Here is a 20185-nt window from a genome sequence, read left to right on the forward strand (position 1 = left end):
CCCAAAGAAATGGTTCACACAGGCTGTGCTATGAGGGATGTTTATAGCATAACATTTTGTATTTATTCATCTCAAACACACATACAGTACAAAACAAAGATGCACATTTTTGTAACATTATACCTTGTTTCAGAAGGAGCAGAAGGAAGCCCAAGGCTTATTTAAATACTACTTATTTACAGTCTTTAATTTACAGTTATATGGCAGCCTTTACATACTGAAAGTCATCAGTCAGATGCAAAATAAATCATGGATTTTCTTCTTATTTATATTTATCCAAAAACCATTTCTTGTACACTAACTGGATTTTTTTTTTTTTTTTTTTTTTTAAATAATCACTTAGTCTATTCCATAAAGTTACTCCATAAATGGAAACACATCTGCTTTTCAGGGCGGTGCGTGCGTACGGTTTCTGTAACATATTTACCTCTCAGATTGCAGACAATAATTGAAATGTGGCAATACTAGAGCATTGTACAAGGTATGTAATGTTTTGGAATTTACTATATATCTACTCTAACATTGCTCTAATATGTCATGCAAGATTGTAGATATTACTTCTAATGCCGTTATGATGCACTGTAAACATGACATATATTATAAGTGTTGTCTTTTTTTGTAATGTACAATCAGATCAATGATCTGCATCAAGCTGAGCAAGTTTTAAACCACATAGAGGGGCAAAATGTCCTCAAAGTGGCAGTTTTTAGTGTTATTTTTGCAATAATGTGAAGAGACATAGTTAGTGCTGCAGGAAACTTCTCCTTTTAATCATGCAAAACTGAATGTTTGTGTTTAGCAGTGATGATTCCTTCCTTGTCAAAGGTGTAGTCAACCACAGGATCACACCACTTCTCCAATTCATAACCAAGTGGCCCACAGATGGCTCCTTCATCGTGATAACAAGGTCTGCAGGCAGTACAGTACAGCTCGGGATTAAAAGCAAACAGGGAAATGTGGACAAGGTCTGAATGCCAAGGCAACAAGGTTTGTTTGTGCTGATCATTTAAATGATATAATTACAAAGTAAGAAGATGCTGCAAAGGGAGCGTGGAGGAAAACCAGGCGTGTATTCTGTAGTGGAGGAGGAAGAGCATCCAGCACGGTGACAAACCAAGGACAGCTCCATCAGTCAGACACTCGCAGGAATCCAGGCGGATTGTTTTGGCCGGGATGAAGGTTTAGTCACACATGTCGATGCACCATGGCGGATTATCACATATCTTTTTGATTGTAGAAATTATTGCGATTGATTGCACGTGCAAAGTAGTCAATCCGGTCCTTTTCCTGTTCTGTAAGAAGCCGCGTTTTCGCTTTCCCCAAACAGCATATGCGCCTTACTGCTACACACCAACCGATCTTGAATCTGTCCTCGGATTAATTCTCACGTATGATTGGTTGCTTTTGCAGCGCTCCATCACCTCTCTCGGTTTTCATTGGCTGAGACGCCTGTCAGTCGAGTCACTCCCGCCCCTCGCTCTGTCTGGTTGGACCTCTCCGCTCCCCTTTCTCTCGGCGGTGGGTCGGAGCCGCTGTCCCTGGTCTCGCATTTTTCCCTCTAGATTCCTGCATTAAATTTAATGCCCCATATTGTAGATTTATTTAATTTATAAGCCTCTGAAGGGCCGCAGTCAGTTTACGTGTTCTGGTATTTTAGTTGCCCCTGCATTTGGCTTTTTTTGAGGCTTTAAACCCCCCGAACATGGCTGCTGTTGTGAGCGGGTCGTCCGGGCCGGTTGCCCGGCTGGAGGGCCGTGAATTCGAATACATGATGAAAAAGCGCTCGGTGACCATCGGCCGGAACTCCTCTCAGGGCTCCGTGGACGTCAGCATGGGCCACTCCAGCTTCATATCGCGGAGGCATCTGGAGATATTCACCACCAGCGACGACGGCACCGGCAGCGGAGATTTCTACCTGAGGTGTCTGGGGAAAAACGGGGTGTTTGTGGACGGAGTGTTCCTCCGACGGGGCGCCCCTCCTCTGCAGCTCCCTCGGATGTAAGTTCCCCCCTCTTTTCCATCTGGACATGTGGAGCCCAGCTACAGTAAAAAGCTAAAGTTAAGAGGCGACAACATTGGGTTTATAGTGGCTAGCGAGGGTCGGGAGGACCACGTGTTTTAGCATGTTAGCAAGAAGTCCGCATCCTGTTTGCAAAGCCATTTTCTTTGTTGACATTCTTCACAGCAACTGTGTCATTCCGACCAAATCCCACATTCCTGCCATTTCTTTTTAAGCTTCAGCTGCTTTCCTTTGCGGTGACATTAAAACCAGTTAGCTACATTTACCAGCAATGGGGAGCACTGGGGTTGGTTTTGACTGTCACGCGCGCACACTTTGATGAAAAAATGTGTTCTCGTGATACTGTAAACATTGCTGGTGTTGGCTAGATATCCTCCCTGTATTTGTGAATGGAGTTTCTCTCGACCCCTAAACGTAAACAAAGCAGTCGGTCTCCGCCCTGCTGGCTCACAGCAACACAACCTGCAGGAGCCATGACCTCTGTCCCACTGAACCTGTTTGGCTTTTAATCAATAATTACCTGCAATAAACGGAGAGTTGGAGCTTGATATTTGCTTGTAAGCTTTTATTTTTTAAGGTCAAGTCTGGGTTTGCTTGCATGTGTTGTACCTGTTGTTTGCAGTTGTTGATATAAACTGCTGATCAAACAGGTTTATAACTGAAGAATATATAAGCTTTCACTTTCTTTTTTTTTTTACACTGATAATCAACCCTGGACTTGCTTTTTGTTTACTAGTAAATGTTTACTGCTTGTTTTGGTTAAAATGAAGTTGCAACAACCAAATAAACATGTTAAAGATAACTATAAGGCTAAATTTTGAGGCTAAACTTAACAGATTTGGATTGTATATATTTTAGTGTTTTCTTGACTTTTGCTGTCAAATGTATCCAAAGTTGAATTATTAGTGTAATTATAATTTCGCAAAAAATCTTCCCACGGCATGCTGAATTGCAGGTACTTGTTTTAATTTGTCACGTGCACTTTTAGTTGCAGTTGCACAACATATACATGAGGCAAACAGGAGGAAAAAAAACAGATCCAATGAATGGTTTTGACATCTGATATGTCTGTTATGTTTCAAGGCAGGTTTTCTTCACACATACCTGATTCATTTACATTTTTCCCACATTTCTGTGGCTTTTTACTCATTTTAAGCATCTATTTCTTCAAATAAGGATTGTCTTTGATATCATTGCAGTTGCATATCTAGTTTTTTTTGCAGACGTGTGAGGTAACTGGCTTAGTTTTCATGTCTAAAGCTCACCGTGTCTTCAGACTCGGATTAAAATAACGGCAGAAAAATTCACTTTAGTGACGTTTCAGTGTCTTAAAGAAACTTCAGGAAGGCGACTGCAAACAGTTTGATCACAGCTCAATCAAACCACATTGTTTAGTCTTGTTCAGACAGATTTGTTTGGCATGTTAGCATGCCAAAAAGTTGCTTCAGCTTATTCAGAGATATGCTCCGTAATGTAAACAAACCTGCCAGCCTTCGCCAACATTGGCCAGACTTTGCACACTACACGGAACTTGTGCAATCCCTCAGCATGAAACCGCTCTCTCACACTGCACAAAGAAAAAGAAGTCGACTTGTTTTGGCTTGATGCGGCTTCTGAACGGGCCTTGTGCACGCAGACGTTCTGCATCTGCGATGCTCCCTCCAGTTGGAAAGTTAACTAATCATCTGTGCAGCCATTCAGACGTGCAGATGCATATAGATGTCAGTCTGTAGGCACAACATGAAGGCGTGAAGATGGTGTCGGGTTCTCCTATCGATCAGGCCGCCCGCCAGAAAGGAGCTTTTAATCGGTGTCTGTTACGCGGACTTCAATGAGCACGCGTTACTGTAATCCTAAAGCTTGAGGACCCTTAAACGCGCCGCGGTGTCCTTGATAAGACGGGTACAGCTGAAGAGGCAGATTGGCGGCGTGAGAGAAAGCTCGGCGAGCCGCGGCTCAGGCCACAGGTCGCTCGTATTCCAGGGATTCCTCTTTGGTGACGTAAACAGAAGCAACAGAGAGCAACAGCTTCCCCTTCCTCCCTCCCATTCCTGTCCTCTCCCACACCCACCACTCCTCTCCAAGTGGGTTCTTCTCGCTATCTTTCTGTCCTCTTTTGTTTACATTCTCTCTCTTTGGGGGGGGCGTGCAGGGGGGTTAAATTCACGGGAAAGCTTGCAGTTGAGCGAGCTTTGTTTTGTTGCTGTCCTCGGAGCTTAGCGGCGTAGCAACGGCATGTTTTTGGAGTTTTGGGCTTCATTGTTCTTGCAGGAGAAAATGGGGTTATAAAGAGGCTTCTGTAACTGCATACAGGGGGAGGAGGGGGGAGGAGAGGGGGTGTTTGGTAACACACACACAGCTTCCACTCCTCTGAGCCTTATGCAGACTAAAAATACAAGCATTCATTGAAAGTTTTGGATAGTTTTGTATCCAAAGCTGCAGATTTATAAAGTTTGTTTTGATCAGAATTCTTTGTGAAGCTGTTTTGCTGCGTCTCCCAGGATGCTTGGTAACATTTTAATGTTTGCATCCCAACGCTGGCTCGCACTATTACTAAATCACGTGGTTTTTTTTACCTTTATTGTATGTTTTGAGGGGTGTAACATATTATTTATCAGGTACTTTGGTAAAAAGGGGGGAAATGACCATAATTTCTTGTTTTTCCACAAAAAGCTTGCAGTCAAAACTTCATCATCACAGAAAACCATCAACAGTTTCACTACTGGTAAATCTTTTTAAGCAGAACCCATAAAATCAACTTTGTCCTTGCTGCTACTGTTATGTTTATTTTTTTGTTTTATTTTTCAGATAATAAGAATTTAAGATTATTTTTTAAATTATTTTGTAACAAATTAATAGGTTTGATCTGAGATCCATCCCAGTTTTTGTTCCAACTGATGATGAAGCACCACCAATCTGGTTAAAATCTCTTAGTTTTAGCAAATTTCTTCCAAACCAGAAGCGCATGAGACACCAGACAGTCGACACCGAGCCTCGTCCTCCTGCGAACTACCGGTACATCTCCCGTCACCTGATGTTGTCGTCGCTTCCCTGGTCGTCAGGTGACTCTTAGCTGGCGACCCCGCAGCAGTGTGGAGGTTCAGTCTCCGCGCTCTGCTGGTATAAAGTGTGTCAAACATGGAGGTTTAAAGCAAAAAAAGGCAGAAGAAACTGGTTTGATTGCTTCAGTTTTTGCCAGAACTGCTGAAAATACTCATCAATACCAGATATTTCGGAGTGATCAGATAAATACGCGTCTTCGTACAGTCTTGTCAGTGACACAACTTTCTGTTTTCGTGGCAGCTAGCGATGTTCCAACGCCGGCGTTCCCGTCTGATTCTTGGGAATTGGGTATCTGCAGACACCGAGCATCGATCCGATGTGAGCTCTGGTACAATATTCGTGTTATTTTATTAAGAGTCTACAAAATTAGACTTTGATATCAGATATTATTGCTGAGGCCTGGCATAGATTAAACTATAATCATTAAATAACTATAATCCTGTGACAACAGCTGCAAGACGTAAATCTTCAGCACCGTCTATGAGGCATGCTGCAGTTGGATTGCGAGATTTCCGAGTTTATTTATAAAGCACATTGTCTGCAACAGCAGCTGCGTAAAGCGCTGAACAATAAAAAAAAAATTTAAAAAAAACACTCCAAGGTTTAAAATAAATACTACTCCAGTAGAAATCAGTGAAATCTAGAGTGAAAGTAAAACACATGAAGGACAAGCTGAGTTTTGAACAAATTCCAGAGAAAAAAGTGGGTTTTTATTGAGAAATTATGTCAGATTATGAATATAGTGAAATTGCTAAAGTACAACGTCGATTCATGTAGCTGCTTCTTCACCTTCCAGCTCCAAACAAACACCTCACAAAAAGCCTAATTTCACATTAATGTGCACCTGCAGCCTGGGCAGGGAAATATTCCAATGCCGTTTCTTTGGTATCGTATCCAGTTGATCAGTTGTCGTCGATCCAGATCGCTTTACTTTTGGCGAGTATTTCCAGTGCTTGTATTGGTACCATCCCATCTCCAGACTGGCAGCTGTGGCGTTAGCGTTAGCTGCTAATAGCAGATAAGCCAGCAGGTGAATGTTTTACTTCATTTCTACTTTTTATCTTCTGCTGCTGCTCGGCATCGTGCTCTGTTGTCTCCCACTCATCCTGTGACTGCATCGCTTCCACCTTTTTCACCAAAGACGTAGAAAAGATGGAGGCGACGCAGAGTTTAGCACGTGCAGATGTTAAAAGATTAAATAAAGCAGATGTATGGAGTCCTGGGGAGAAATCCTCGTGTTAATCAGATTTAGCTGTTTATATCGTTTTCCAGCTAAGTCCAGAAATCAGAAAACAATCATGTTGGAGATGTCACGATTAATTCACCTTTAAAAATCTGCAGTTTTTGTTACTTTCTATAAAATCCGGCTGAAGCGTGACGGCAAGTCAGCGCAACCTGCACACAGAGTGAGAAGAAGTCATTGGATATATGAGATGGGTCATCCTGTGGTCATCCGCTAGTCGCAGCTACTCGGTTCAGTCCCACGAAGAGTCTCACATGTTCTCGGTTTCCCTGCTCCAACACTGACTTTTGAAGACTGGGCAGTTCTTCATCCAGCAGGGAATATCTGGTGTTTTACATGATGATGGGAGCGTTTTCCCCAGTTCAGACCTGAAACAGCAGATGCTGTCTCTCTCTGTCAGGTTAAGTTGTTTCCTCTTCATGTCTGTAAAAATCATCCCGTTAGAGGAACGTTTTCCTGTTTCTTCTCTGTTTTAAAGGATCACACTGCAAAAACTCAGCCTTAAAAAACAAGAAAAAAAATATACAAAACGAGGTAAATGTTGCTTAAAAGAAGATAAATTATCTACCAACAGAACAAGAAAATTTGTCTTGTCAAGACTTCCCAAAACAAGTAAAAATACTCTTAAAACAAGAGGAATTATCTGACATAAAAACTAAGAATGATCTTACCATTTAAAAAAAAAATAAGCGTATGTGTACTCAGCTTCAGATTTTTAATCTTACTTAGATGTCGGTTTTTGCAGTGCAGAAGCAGGACTGGTGTCATTAACTGGTGCTGCAGGCTGTCCAGTAACATCACAGCTTGTTTGCAGATTAGTTTACAGATTGTAAATGGCTTTTATTTCGACATAAATCATTAGAAATGCGGTATTTTAATACTCCTCGACTTAAAATGGATGATATCTGAAGCTAAATCGTTCCAATGAACCACTTTTGTCTGTTTTCGTCGGACAAGAACATAAAAGACCAAACTGTTCCACTTATTTACTGATAAATTTAGATTTCTCTTTGCTGTCAGTCGCTCCATCTCAGACGTGTTGGATGTTATTTCCGGAGCTTCTGTAACTTCATCAGCTCTACAGAGAAGGCTCTGCTCTTGTGAAAAGAGGCCATGCATAATGAAAGTGTCTCCCCTCACCAGTCTGGCTCCAGGAAGCGTCTCAGCCTCCTCCTGTGAGCAGCAAAGCTAATTTGAGATGTAGGTGTCAGGGATGCAGGAGTCTCAGCAGATGCCTGCTCTGTGAGGGTCTGGCAGGAGAGAGAGGAAGAAGAACCTGCTGTTTCTGGCCGTCTGCAGCAGAGGGAAAACCAGTTTCTGTACGGCTCCCAAGCTGCTGGCAGACCTCTCCTTCTGCTGTCTGATGGGAACCTCTGCTGCAGACCAGAGATGAGCCGGGCATCAAGGCCACATTTTCACTGCAAACACACAGAAACAGGAAGAAAACTTGCATTTTGTGTTTCCCTTGGCAACGGTCTTGCATTGCTGAGTCCATTTTGCTGGTTGTTGTAGTTTCCTCCCTTTTTTTCTTCATCTCTCAGCATCAAATGGAGATGTTCAGGGTTGCAGTTTGCAACTAACTTAAACATAGATGTTATTCCTAGGGACGCACCGATCCACTTTTTAGGGGATCCAATACCGATATCTGAAATATTAATATCTGCAGGTATCGATATTTGCCGATACCACATCTGTTTATGTGAACATTATTGTGACTATGGTTATTATTGCTGTTATAACTGTGTAAGATTTTATTAGGTTGTAATAAATGACCCGTCCTTTCTGAAGTTACCTCACCAATATAAATATAATAACATTACAGATCTCACTATTTCAACAAGTTTTATTCTGATTTGGCACATTTTACCTAAATACTACTATAAATGTGTGGTTCTGAAACGAAGTTCTCGCTTTTAGTGTAACAAAAAATGTCATAGTTTAACGTTCAAGGCATTTTTTTTATTTAAAACACATCCGAAGCATGTCATCAAACACATCTGCGCTGGCTTAACTAGTGTAGTATCGGTTGTGGTATCGGTACACTTTTATTAATACCAAGTACGAGTACACACACATGGTATTGAGCTGATTCTGATATCGGTATCGCTGCATCCATAGTTATTGCTTTATTTTGGTTCATTAATCTGCCTTCTGCATGCCATTTTATTCTGTGATGATTATTTTACTGTCATTATCATGCAAATACTGTAGATTGATTTGTGTGGTCGCCTCTTTGCCACAGTCGTAGCTTCAATCGACAATAACTTTCATTTTATCTGCTTGTTTCATAAGAACCTAAAAATGAAATCAAAAGCTTGATCAACAGCCAATCACTGCCTGGCCGATCAGTAAGCTCCTTTCATGCAGTGATATCACAATGTGTCGGTTAAACAAGAAACAATAAAGTTAAATAATGAAGTTGAAAATGACATAATTGTTTACATGTTTAGGATGTTTATCAATATCTGGACATTATGATTGATTTGCTGATATAATTAGAAATAAGCAGGAAGATCAGAATGATCAGACTGATTGTATTTATTGATGAAGAAGGCTGCAATGTGCAGTGACAAAGCAACACATCGTGATGCGTTGCTGAATCAAATCGCAGGCAAGATAATCGTAGTTGATTCGAATCATGACATCAGTGAAGATGCACAGCCCTATTGTGCATAAAATAAACAAGACTGCATTTAAAATAGGGCTGGTTGACATAATATATATAACGTGGACGATAGAAAATCGTTTCTTATGATGCTTTATCGTTTACGCCACAATAAGATGCTTTACTGCAGTATTTTACGTCAAGATGCGCTTTACGACACGCTGTAAAACAAACATGGAGGAAGACGGTAGCAGGCGCGTTTCAGAGCAGGATACTTCACTGAAAGATGAGCAGCCAACCCAAACCAATGAGCTTGTTTATCAAAGAAATTTCTGTTGCATGGATGCGGTTTGGATATAAAAAGACCGACGTGGAACAGACAACAGACTAGCTCACAGTCCCAACAACGGACTCCGACACAACTAACTCATTTTATCACCTGCCAAGAATCAGGATAAAGAATAAAGAATAGAGTCAACGAGGAAAAGCAGCGTCAAGTGGAGGCGAAAGCTCAGAATAAACTCCAGACGTAAACACTGCAGCAGGTATTTACCTGTGGAACGTCATACGGCCATAGTTCCCTCAGATGGAAGGAGATCACTGCTGCCGTTGCCAAGACAACATCTGACACATAACTGCTGACTGACACAACATTACACAGTTTTATATCGTTATTAGGGCTGTGACGATATGCTTTTGTCCCGATTCGATTTCAATTTTTTGGGTGCTGATTCGATTTAAATTGCGATTCTCACAATTTTTTGATATTGCTAATATTTGTAGGTTAAAAACAAAGAAAAAAATGTATCAAACTTCTTATTTTGCACGTCATATTTTTTATTTAAAACAGGAAAAGAACAACACAATAAGTCAGACCATCATTCTGCTGCTGCTAACGCCCAAGAAGAAAGTAAAAAGATCGATAAAAACAATGAAAAAGGAGAAATTTTAAACATGGATTATTTTTACTTTTTACTTTAAACAAAAAAATAGATTTTAAAATTGTGAAGCAAAAAAAGAAATCCAGATTTTGGATTTTTCGAGTTGATTTTCCGACTCCTAATCGTTATGTATGTCATTATGGGGATATAAAATGAGATGTATTGTGATGTGAGGTTTTGGTCATATCGCCCAGCCTTAATTTAAAATATGTCATTTTAAATGTTTTGATAATGTCGTCCGATCCGCTCTGCATGATTTGTTTCCAGTTTGATTAAAATCTCTCTCCATCCTCATATGAGGATGTTTAAGTTCTGTCAGACATTCGTGGTCAAACTTAATGATCGGGAAGAGAACCAGGCAAGCGTGTTGGATTGGAGCTTTAGCTGTTGTTTTCCTCTTATTTCTGGTTGTTTTTCCCTCTCTGCAGGTGCACTTTTAGGTTCCCCAGCACAAACATCAAGATCACCTTCACAGCCCTGTCCAGTGGGAAGAAGGTGAAGCGCGAGGCGCCGGAGTCCCCAGTGAAGCCAGTACAGCCCCAGATCTCCCCGCTGACCATCAACATTCCAGACAACATCGCTCACCTAATGAGCCCCCTGCCGTCGCCGACCGGCACCATCAGGTACGCGTTCCTGGAGAGCGACGCGGATTAAGCAGCTTTTTTTTACCACCATCCGAGGTCAGGTGTAGGAGTGTAATCCGTCAAGTTTTTTTAATCAAGTTTTAACCCAGATTTTAGATTTAACACCCTGAAGTCGCCGTGTCATGTCTCAGCTGCATGTCAGAAAGAAAACCCCTCCCACCCCAACCCAGCCAGACTTCGGGTCGCCGACTGACCTTTCCAGATCCCCGGTTTGCTTAGCGATCAGCTTAGGCTTACTTCTGCAGCGGCGGGGCTCAGAGAGGGAGGCGGCTCCATCGCCGACTCTTAGATCCTCTCAACGCTTGATCTCCAGCAGATGGCTGAAAGAAACCCGACCAGGTTTCTCCCGTCATCTCACACGTCTTCTCTGGAGGCTCGCGGGGTTAAATAAAAGCTGCAGATGTTTGACATGCTGGTGTATCCAGCTGCTGCATCTCCTCCTGAGCATCTAAAACTGGAAATCCTCCCTTATACCAGCATGTTTAGTCTCCTTGTTCAGACTTTTACTGGAAGTGAGACTTTTTTGAGCTCATTTCCAGACAAAGTGTCCGTCAGGGCAGCGAACAGCGGAAGTGTGCCACTGCAGCACAGACTGCAGATGAGCCAAGCGCTCTAACAAGGACATGCCCCCTCTGGGAAAAGCCAAGCTGGTTCTATTTCAGTCTTAAACACTGGATTCAAGCCTCTTTTTCTGCCGTTGATTGCAGCTGATGGTCTTTGTTTGTCCCCCCCCCCCCCCGCAGTGCTGCTAACTCATGCCCCTCCAGCCCTCGGGGTGCAGGCTCTTCAGGCTACCGCATGGGCGGTCGGATGGTCAGCTCTGCAGAGCTGCAGCTCATAAACGACAACTCCCAACCTGAAAACGACAAAGAGGCCTCTGGAGGGGACAGTCCGAAGGTGAGAGATCGTCGCGCAGCTTCACATTTCACCACTTAGACCAGGAAAAGGCGTGACGTTGGGTCTGCAGTCGGATATTTAACAGATCATCGTTTTAACTAATCATTCTGCTGGATATTCTCCAGTTTATCGACTATTTAGGAGGAAAAATTCAGACCCATTTCAGAGCCTAAGAGGATGTTTAGCAGCCTGGTTCTGCTACGGCAGTGGGACGTATTTAGGCCTGGAGTAGCAGGACGAAAGGCTGCGTGAAGGTCGTAGATGTTGCACGGTTTGCTTTCAACACAAGGAAGAACGCGCTAAGCTGTATGAAGATCTCTCAGATCTGCTGCAACAGAACCAGCAGAACATCCCATCTGCAGCTGTCACGGCTTCAACACAACGTTTAGGAGTGTTTGTTGGAATTTCTGAAGGTTCTTCCAGATGATGAACTGGGACATGTTGGACTGGAACACTGGTTCCCACACTGGGGGTCATGAGATCATTTCATCAGAATGTGGATTTTTACAGAGCTGCCAAAATGAAACCATTAAAGTTGAGATAATTCTGTGAAATCATCATCTTTATCATGAACATATTAAACATAAACAGCAAAGTCAGTTTGTTTTCCAGCTTCCTGCATCCTGATTGTTATAACAGCTACAACGTGGAGCGAACAGCTGATCAATGAGCCGAAAATGAACCAAACCACCATCAACTTCATCTCCTGAGTCGTGCTGGGAGGTCTTACTGTGTTTCATTCCTCCTTTCTGCTCCACAGGACGACTCCAAACCTCCGTACTCCTATGCACAGCTGATTGTCCAGGCCATCACGCTGGCTCCGGACAAGCAGCTCACACTAAACGGCATTTACAATCACATCACAAAGAACTACCCGTACTACAGGACCGCAGACAAGGGCTGGCAGGTGAGTTCTGGTTCCTCAAACCTCCGTATGGAGACGTCTAGGAAACAAAGACTTTGGATGACTTGCGGCGTTCTTGTCTTCCAGAACTCGATCCGTCACAACCTGTCGCTGAACCGGTATTTCATCAAAGTGGCGCGGTCGCAGGAGGAACCCGGGAAAGGTTCCTTCTGGAGGATAGACCCGTCCTCTGAGGGAAAGCTCATCGAGCAGGCCTTCAGGAAACGACGGCCCAGGGGAGTCCCCTGCTTTAGGACCCCGCACGGCCCCCTGTCCTCCAGGTCCGTAGCATGATCACACACTTGGGTTTTGGGGGAGTTTGAGATCCAGACATGGCTGGGATAAGCGGAAACCAGTACGACGCCACCACAGCGGTCTGGCTGCTTTTTGACTTTGTGTAGAAAAAAAGGCTGAAAACTTTTTGACTTTAACTTTCCCTTCAGGGTTGGGACTCCCAGAACAGCGGGACAGACGGATGTCCACCAACCCTCTGAGGCTGTAAACTAACATGTCTTCTCTCTCTCTGACCCTCAGGAGCGCTCCAGCGTCTCCCAATCACTCAGGGGTGCTCTCCGCTCACTCCAGCGGCGTCCAGACCCCCGACAGCCTGTCGCGAGAGGGATCCCCAGTCCCCCTGGAGCTGGAGACCTCCTCTGCTCCCACCCCGTTGTCCACCACCACGGTCCAGCCCAAGCTGGCCGTGATCCAGGAAGCTCGCTTTGCACAAAACACACCAGGTAGGAGAGCCTGCCAATGCGCGCAGACTGACATCCATGACCCCGTTCGGTTCTGACCTGTGTGTCCCTGTCGTGGTCCAGGCTCGCCTGTCAACAACCAGCCGGTACTCATAGCAGTCCAGCGCCAGTTACCTCAAACCATCAAGCCAGTGACTTACACTATGGCCTCCCCAGTGAGCACCAGCACCTCCCAGCCCGCTGTCCAGACTGTCCACGTCCTGCAGCAGATCCCGGCAGGGTCTCTCAGCCCCGCCGTCATCGCCCAGCCTGCCACCATCATCAAGAGCGATCTGCAGGAGAACGGGGAGCACACGGAGGTTAAAGGTGAGCTGAAAAACCTCCTGACCGAAGTCCAAAGCCGCAGCGTTTCTGTCTGTTTGGTTGATGAAAGCAAAACCTGACAGATGTTAACATGTAGACTAAGACGCTGGTCTCATGCGCCATATCAGAAGTTCTCTGACGCGGTTTAAGTGTTTCGGGGAAAAACAAAATGCCCCGCATGCCGATGCGTTCACATGATTTGATTTATTGAATCTGCTCATGTGCTCCGGCCGGAGAGACGCTCACGAGTCTAAAGTCCACGTGTTTGTGTTTGTCTTCTTCCTCGCAGTCAAAGTAGAGACGCTTCCCAGCATCGGCTCTGTCGGCGCCTCCAGTCGCATCATCCAGAGCTCCCAGTCAGCCACGCCCCTGCAGACTGTTACCATAGTGCAGCAGGCCCCCGTGGGTCAGCACCAGCTGCCCATTAAGGCCATCACACAGAACGGCACCCACGGCATCACCACTGCCCTCCAGGGCCCCGCCAGCTCAGGTGAGACCACAGACTGTATATAAAAGATGGACGTAGCCTCCGTGACGTCACCCGTAGGTTTCTGAAGAGCTGAATTGAAGCTCGGTGGGCGGTTCCTACCGTCGCTATCTTGGCAGTGGCATGCGTGTCGTCTCGCCTGGAAAATTCAAATATGGGCAAAGAGGTGGAGCTGAGAGAGGGGCTGTGAGGGTCATGGTGGATGATTGACATCTAGCGAACTCTGAGCTTTCTGTAGCTTAAAGCTAACCGAGTTAACCTCGAGATAACAGGAGCTAACCAGCTAACGGAGGTAAGCGGGCTAAAGCTAAGTCACGTTGTTAACCGGCTAAAAACCGCGGTTCTACGTTCTTCTAACTGGAAGCGGGAGATCGGGTACCTGTCAATCAAAAAGGACACTCCCCTAAATATGCCGAATTACTTTTTAACGGGCGAGAAAAAATTCACTCCCCCACAGTTGTCATGAAGGTAAAGCTGACCTATTAAACCTAAAATTGATTTTTGAACCAGGCTGTAAACATGTTTATTTCTGCTGTGAAGTTGGTCTTTTTAACATGGGAGTCTATGGGGATTTGCTCTGTTTTGCAGCCCCTAGTGGATGAAGGGGGAACTGCAGTTTTATTCACCTCCGCATAGGCTTCACTTTTAACCGCAGGAGGTTGCCGCTTGGGTGAGACGCAGGTTTGGAGCCTGATCAGCTGATGTGCTGCAGAAAGTGAGAAAAACGAGGAGTTAACACCTCCTTTAGTCATGAAATCAGAGAATTGTGACATCCCAAAACAGATGTTTCATGTAACTGAAGTAGAAGTCAGAGGAACTTAATGATCTTATATGGATGCAGAGTTTGCAGCCAGGAAAAACAAAACAACATGGACATGATCTGACATTGTCGGCTTAGTGATGACAAATTAATGATGAGCAGGAAAGATTTAATCAGAATGGATCCGACATGCAACGGCAGAACGGCAAAAAGCTGGACTGAAGTACACAGAAGCAATCAAATTAAATCTGCTATTCAGCTTTTTAATGGCACTGGGAGGGACGCCCGACAACATGATCAGTTCTGACTGCATGTGACGCTCTGAGGTGTTTGTTCTGTATGTTATGCTTTTATATTTAGGACCAGAGAAAAGGTTCAGAAGCTGGACGTAAATATGTCTGCAGGCGCTGCAACCTGCTGCAGACGCCATGCTTTACCAGCAACACACAGCCAAGTTCTCTCTGCACACAAACGGTGTCGCTTCCAGTTCAGTCAGGAAATCACACTCAGCTGTTCCGAAACTTCGTTAAAGAGCCGACCAAGCTGAGAAATTGCATTTGGATTTCTGCTAAACTATAAAGTTATTAGGCCTTCTTACATCAGACAACGTGAAAATGGGAGGTGGTAACCAAGGTGACGGCAGCCTGTCCTAGCAACCGACGTCGTCATGGACGTGTAAGCTGAGACTCGTCTGTTTGGCTGGAGGGAATTAGCACCAATAAGAGCCAACCAGTGTGATATAAAGGTCACATTAAACCTTTCCATCCAGCTTCCAGTTTGTTATTTATATTCTGAGGACTAGAAAAGTTGAAACACAGATCCAGACTCAGATCTGAACAACTCCGGTTTGGTTTCTGCTCCTTTTGTAGCACTTAAACAGTCGCAGACACCATTTCATCCTTCTGGATTCCAGTTCAGCCTTTAACGACGCATTACGTAACTTTCTGACCTTAAAACTCCGCGTCCCGAGCGTGTTCGATGACACAGTGACATCTATCGTGTGCAGCGTCTCAAGGCATTGAACCCGTCGCTAAACAACTTTTCCATCCGGGACGCTGCGCGGCGTTGCAGCAGAGTTTCGCTTCACGGTTTAATGAGGACCTAGATGTTCTGAACAAGCAACATCTCGGATTCAAGAAGACTAAAGGAGAGAAAGAGACAAAACGAGAGACATCGTAAGATCGTCCTCTGCTGGCTGGACAGCGCTAGCAGGTCAGGTAGGATGCAAGATGGATTGGCCGTCGATAGGGGACGCGTGGCGGCTAATTCTGGAGTGTGTCTTTAACACTACTCCTCACACAGTTGTCTCGCCGGTCTGCCACGGCGCCACGTCCTTTCATCCTCCTCCCCATCAGTCGAATCTTTCAGTAACATAATATTTATATCTGTCAGACTGTTGAGTGTTTCTGTGATTAGTTCCAGGATAGCTGTGCATCAGCCTCATTTCCGAGTGGAGCTGGCAGTCTGCAGAAGCGACGTGTTAAATCGACAAACGCGTGCGAACGTTGACATGAAAACTTCGTCCCTGTCTGCAAACGTTTTTATCATCGTCCACGTCTTCTAAAAGGCTGACAGACTTTTAGGCATTGCGTAGACAGCTGGCCCAGAACGCAGCAGATTGTATCACCAGGCCCCGCTCCCAACCCGCCACCTCGTCCACTTCATGTAACGGCTCCTCCGGCGTCCGGTTAACTCCCCCCCCCTTCCCACCATGGAGTTCAGGGCTTTTTGCTGCTCTGAACCTCTTTGACATCCAAACTCCAAACTGGTCTGGTAGTGACTCTATCCAGTCTCCGGCGCTTTCCGGTGTCTTCCCGTTGGTCTCGCAGTGTCCGCGTACGTTTTGGGAGGCGTCGAAATGCAACACGTTGCGGTTTGGGAAAACAGGAAACGGTAAAAGCTTCAGACATTTTAGCTTTTCGGCGCTTCTGCTGCGTGCAGATGTTGCTGAACCACGGTGTGACCTTTTCATTTTCCTCCCGTACAGCTCCAGCTGTGGCGAGCCCCCTCCACCTGCTGGCGGCCCACGCCTCCGCCTCCGCCTCCCTCCCCACCAAACGGCCCAACGGCGACCAGCTGGCGGGCGAACAGCCCGACGCCAAGCGCGTGAAATCGGAGGACGAGACGGCCTCGGCAGCGGACTCCGAATCGCCAGCAGCCAACAACCAACACAACTAATCTGTTCTGACCACCACCCACCCACCACCTTCATCACCACCTCCTCATCATCCACGGTTTATTCTGTCACCCCATCGTTTGTTTCGTTTCTCCTCCTCTTCCACTCACTCCCGCGGTGCCAAACGGAGAAGATTCTTGTTTTCAGTTTGGGTTATCTGTGTAGAATAACGATGATTAAAGTCCACCCCTTTAAAAAAAAAAAAAAAAAAACGGACTGTGGGTTGAGAACAAATCCGAGAAACGGGACAAAGACGACCTGGAAGGTGTCTCCTGTGAGCCGCTGAAACAGGAGAGGGACTGAAGCAAGACCACAGGAAGCCTTAACAACAAGTAACCCTTAAGAGCTGAGCTCAGACCTCGCGCCATCCAGGCGGGACGGGATCAGCTCGGGCTGGACGCCACCTTTCTGTCACATCTACCTCAGAGCAGATTGGAGACTCTGGCAGCCAGCAGACTGTAGAAACACCCCCCCACCAACCTATGTGGACGACGTGACCAACCGAGCGACAAGTACAACGAGCATCCGATGGCAAGATTCTTCATTTTCTTCCTTTTTTCTTTTTTTTTTAAAATTGTTTTCTAATGAATGAAAAAAAATCAGAAAGGGATCAACTTGGAGCCAATATTCCTAAAGTTCTGGCAGCTAGCCTCTCACAATACTGACCTTCCTTAATCGCAGCTGTACGTAGATATGCAGTATTTTGTTGTTCAAAATGTGGAGCATAGGATTTTTTTTTATGTATTTACACTTATCTAGAAAAGTAATATTTAATGAAAGGAAGCGTACAAAACGGTGAGGTTGGTGACATTTTTGGTAAACCGAGTTAGAAATCTTTTCATGTGAACTTTTTTTTCTTTTCCTGTTCGGTGAAACAGCGTATTAGTTTCTGCCCAAACCCCCACGCCCACCTCGTGCTGACATATCCGTATGAAATCGCTTCGTTATACCTACATATTTTATGACTTCCACAGATATAAGCAAATCTCCATGTGTAGTTCCAGATGTTGACCTTGCATGTAAGCGACAACAGAGAAGATGATATAAAGAGAAAAAAGATCCGCTGTGTCCAAAACCTGACCTGCACTTAACGAATTAAATGTTTGTGTTTTCATCCCCTTCCTCCTCCTCTTCTTTTTGTTTCCCTTCTCTCTCACCCCCTTCCCCCCTCCTCCCTCAGGCTGTGTTGATGTTGTGGTGTTGGCAGACCCCCCCCTCCTAACCTTCCCCACCTATTCGACTGATTGCTCTGCTCTATTCTGGGAACCTGGCGAGTCTGTATTTTCTGATTGTACACGTTCCAAACCACAGTATGAAAACAACTTTGATGTTCATTCTGCTTCAGTAAAGAAATGCTTTTTTCTTTTTTTCTTTTTTCTTTTTTTTTTTTTTTTTTTTTTTTAATAAATTAATTTAAATTCATTTTTCTTCATGCTTCAGTGTGAAAATGGCTCAACTTTTTCTGCTCCACCCGTTGTTCTGCTCACATCCACCAGGTGGCAGCAGCGGACCATTGTATCCCGTTCTATAATACAATAGGTTGTATCCTGGTGGTGCGTTCAGGTGCAGGATATTCCCTTCAAGTAGCAACAAAAGCTGAACAAAAGCTGCCTTAAATGAGAAAATAACGGGGGAAAAATGTCTTTTTAGCAAAAGAAATGAGTAAATCTTAGTTGGCTGGCTGAGGCAACCTCCTGTGATGGACACAATGCAGAAAACTAATTTTTTATGAAGTTGATTATTTCTTCCCTTTGATGATCCCAGCTGGTGTTTTACTGTACATGGTTGGAAAGCCTGGTTACAGACCTTTACGACAAAGTATGACTGACTAGAACTGTGTTTCTGTGGAATGAGCAACATAGCTAGATGTGTGTGCAACACACCCTAAAAATGTTTCAGAACTTCCTGTTGATTTTCATTCTTACTGAGGTTCAGGTGCTGCCAGGTGTGTGTCACACACATGTACGATGCTACCTGATAATCCATACGTCTCGAATTTGGGATCCAACTACAGAGCCTGGATTATCTCTGCTGCGAATCCAGATCTCAACCCACCTAAACCCTCCATGGACCAGCTGACCATGCTGGAGCGAGGGATGGGATGCCGCTTCACAGCGACATGTGACCAGTATGAGGAGGAGGTGTGCGGCCGTGCACTGATCTCCTGCATCCTGCTGACCTCACAGTGGCTGTGTGTGTTTTTTATTCTTGTACCAAGAAGCTAAGCAGAACCAGTGAACACCAACAGGAGAAGATTGCAGTGGAAGTCCAACTGTGTTGCACCTCCTCGTAGAGGCGACTAATCAGGCTTTCCAATGATGATTTAACACCAATTTGTATTTTTAGAGGGTGGGAATAATCAACTATTAATCAGTTTATAAAAAGTTAACAGCTTTATAAATTGCTTGATGTTCATGGTGATAAAATAAGGATTGCGTCAGCCTTCCACAGCTGGAGAGGCAAAATCATCTCTTAAGGACTCATTTGGATGGTTTCAAAAGCTGCAACTGCTTTTGGAGTCATGCTTTCGAGTACTCGTAAAAACCTTGAATGACTTTGGTTCGCACATCTTTTCACTGTCGCCTGAATGTTTTCAGGCCCTTCATGAGATTTCCTAATGTTGCGACATCTCTCACCAGCATCAGTCTTCACTTTCATGTCCCACCGGATCTGAGCTCCGTCATTCCTCGGCAGCTCGAGTTCACTGCGTTTGTTCCTGGAAACCCTTTCCAGTCTACTTTCCTGTCCACCAGCTCTCATTAGACCGTCCTTAATTCACAACATTTCTCTGTAATTGTGTGAAACTTGAATAGAAAGGCGGTAAAATAGTGAATCATCGTTTAACTTGATGATTTTTTTGAGACATTTCTTGTTCTGCTTCTTGAGGTGAAACATCACCTGTGGGACAAAAACTGCAAATTGCGAAGCTGAAAGCTGCAAGATGTGATGGTTTGGTCTTGTTTCAGTGTTGATGTCATTCTCATGTGTTTCTGGATAAACAGACGCCCATGCAGCAGTGAAACAATTACCCAGCTTGCACCCTGCTGAGTTCCTACGTTCCTCCTTTGTGTTGAAGTTGCTAAAAAAAAAAGCTGCTGTGTTGAAGGTGTTTCCTCACTGCAGCTGCAGCACAAACACTTTATACCCTCCAGTATGCCAAATATCAGCTTCATCAGGAAGACTCAAAAGGTCTTCAATGTACTGTACATACACTCACCAGCCAATTAGGTCAGGTTTTAAATTTCCCAAACACAAATATGTAATAAGGCAATCAGAAGCCGGGAACTCCGTGCATTATCATGTAGACATGGGCCCTGTCCGACCTAACCCTGTATTTACTACATGAGGCCACGCTATGTAGGGCACTGATTCTGTTGGTGATTTGGA

At 44.7% G+C, this 20185-nt stretch overlaps 1 protein-coding gene across 1 annotated transcript; it reads left to right on the top strand.

Annotated features, from left to right (window-relative positions):
• Positions 1–1532: 1532 nt before the first annotated feature.
• Positions 1533–18101, top strand: foxk2b (forkhead box K2b). Its single transcript, XM_079253290.1, has 9 exons — positions 1533–1998; positions 10301–10495; positions 11260–11413; positions 12174–12320; positions 12405–12598; positions 12852–13054; positions 13136–13378; positions 13665–13865; positions 16610–18101. The coding sequence occupies exons 1-9, from the start codon at positions 1703–1705 to the stop codon at positions 16798–16800; spliced, it is 1824 nt and encodes a 607-aa protein (XP_079109416.1). The 5' UTR covers positions 1533–1702; the 3' UTR covers positions 16801–18101.
• The last annotated feature ends 2084 nt before the right edge of the window (positions 18102–20185 follow it).

Source organism: Telmatherina bonti (assembly GCF_933228915.1).
Source record: "Telmatherina bonti genome assembly, chromosome: 14".
NCBI lineage: Eukaryota > Metazoa > Chordata > Actinopteri > Atheriniformes > Telmatherinidae > Telmatherina > Telmatherina bonti.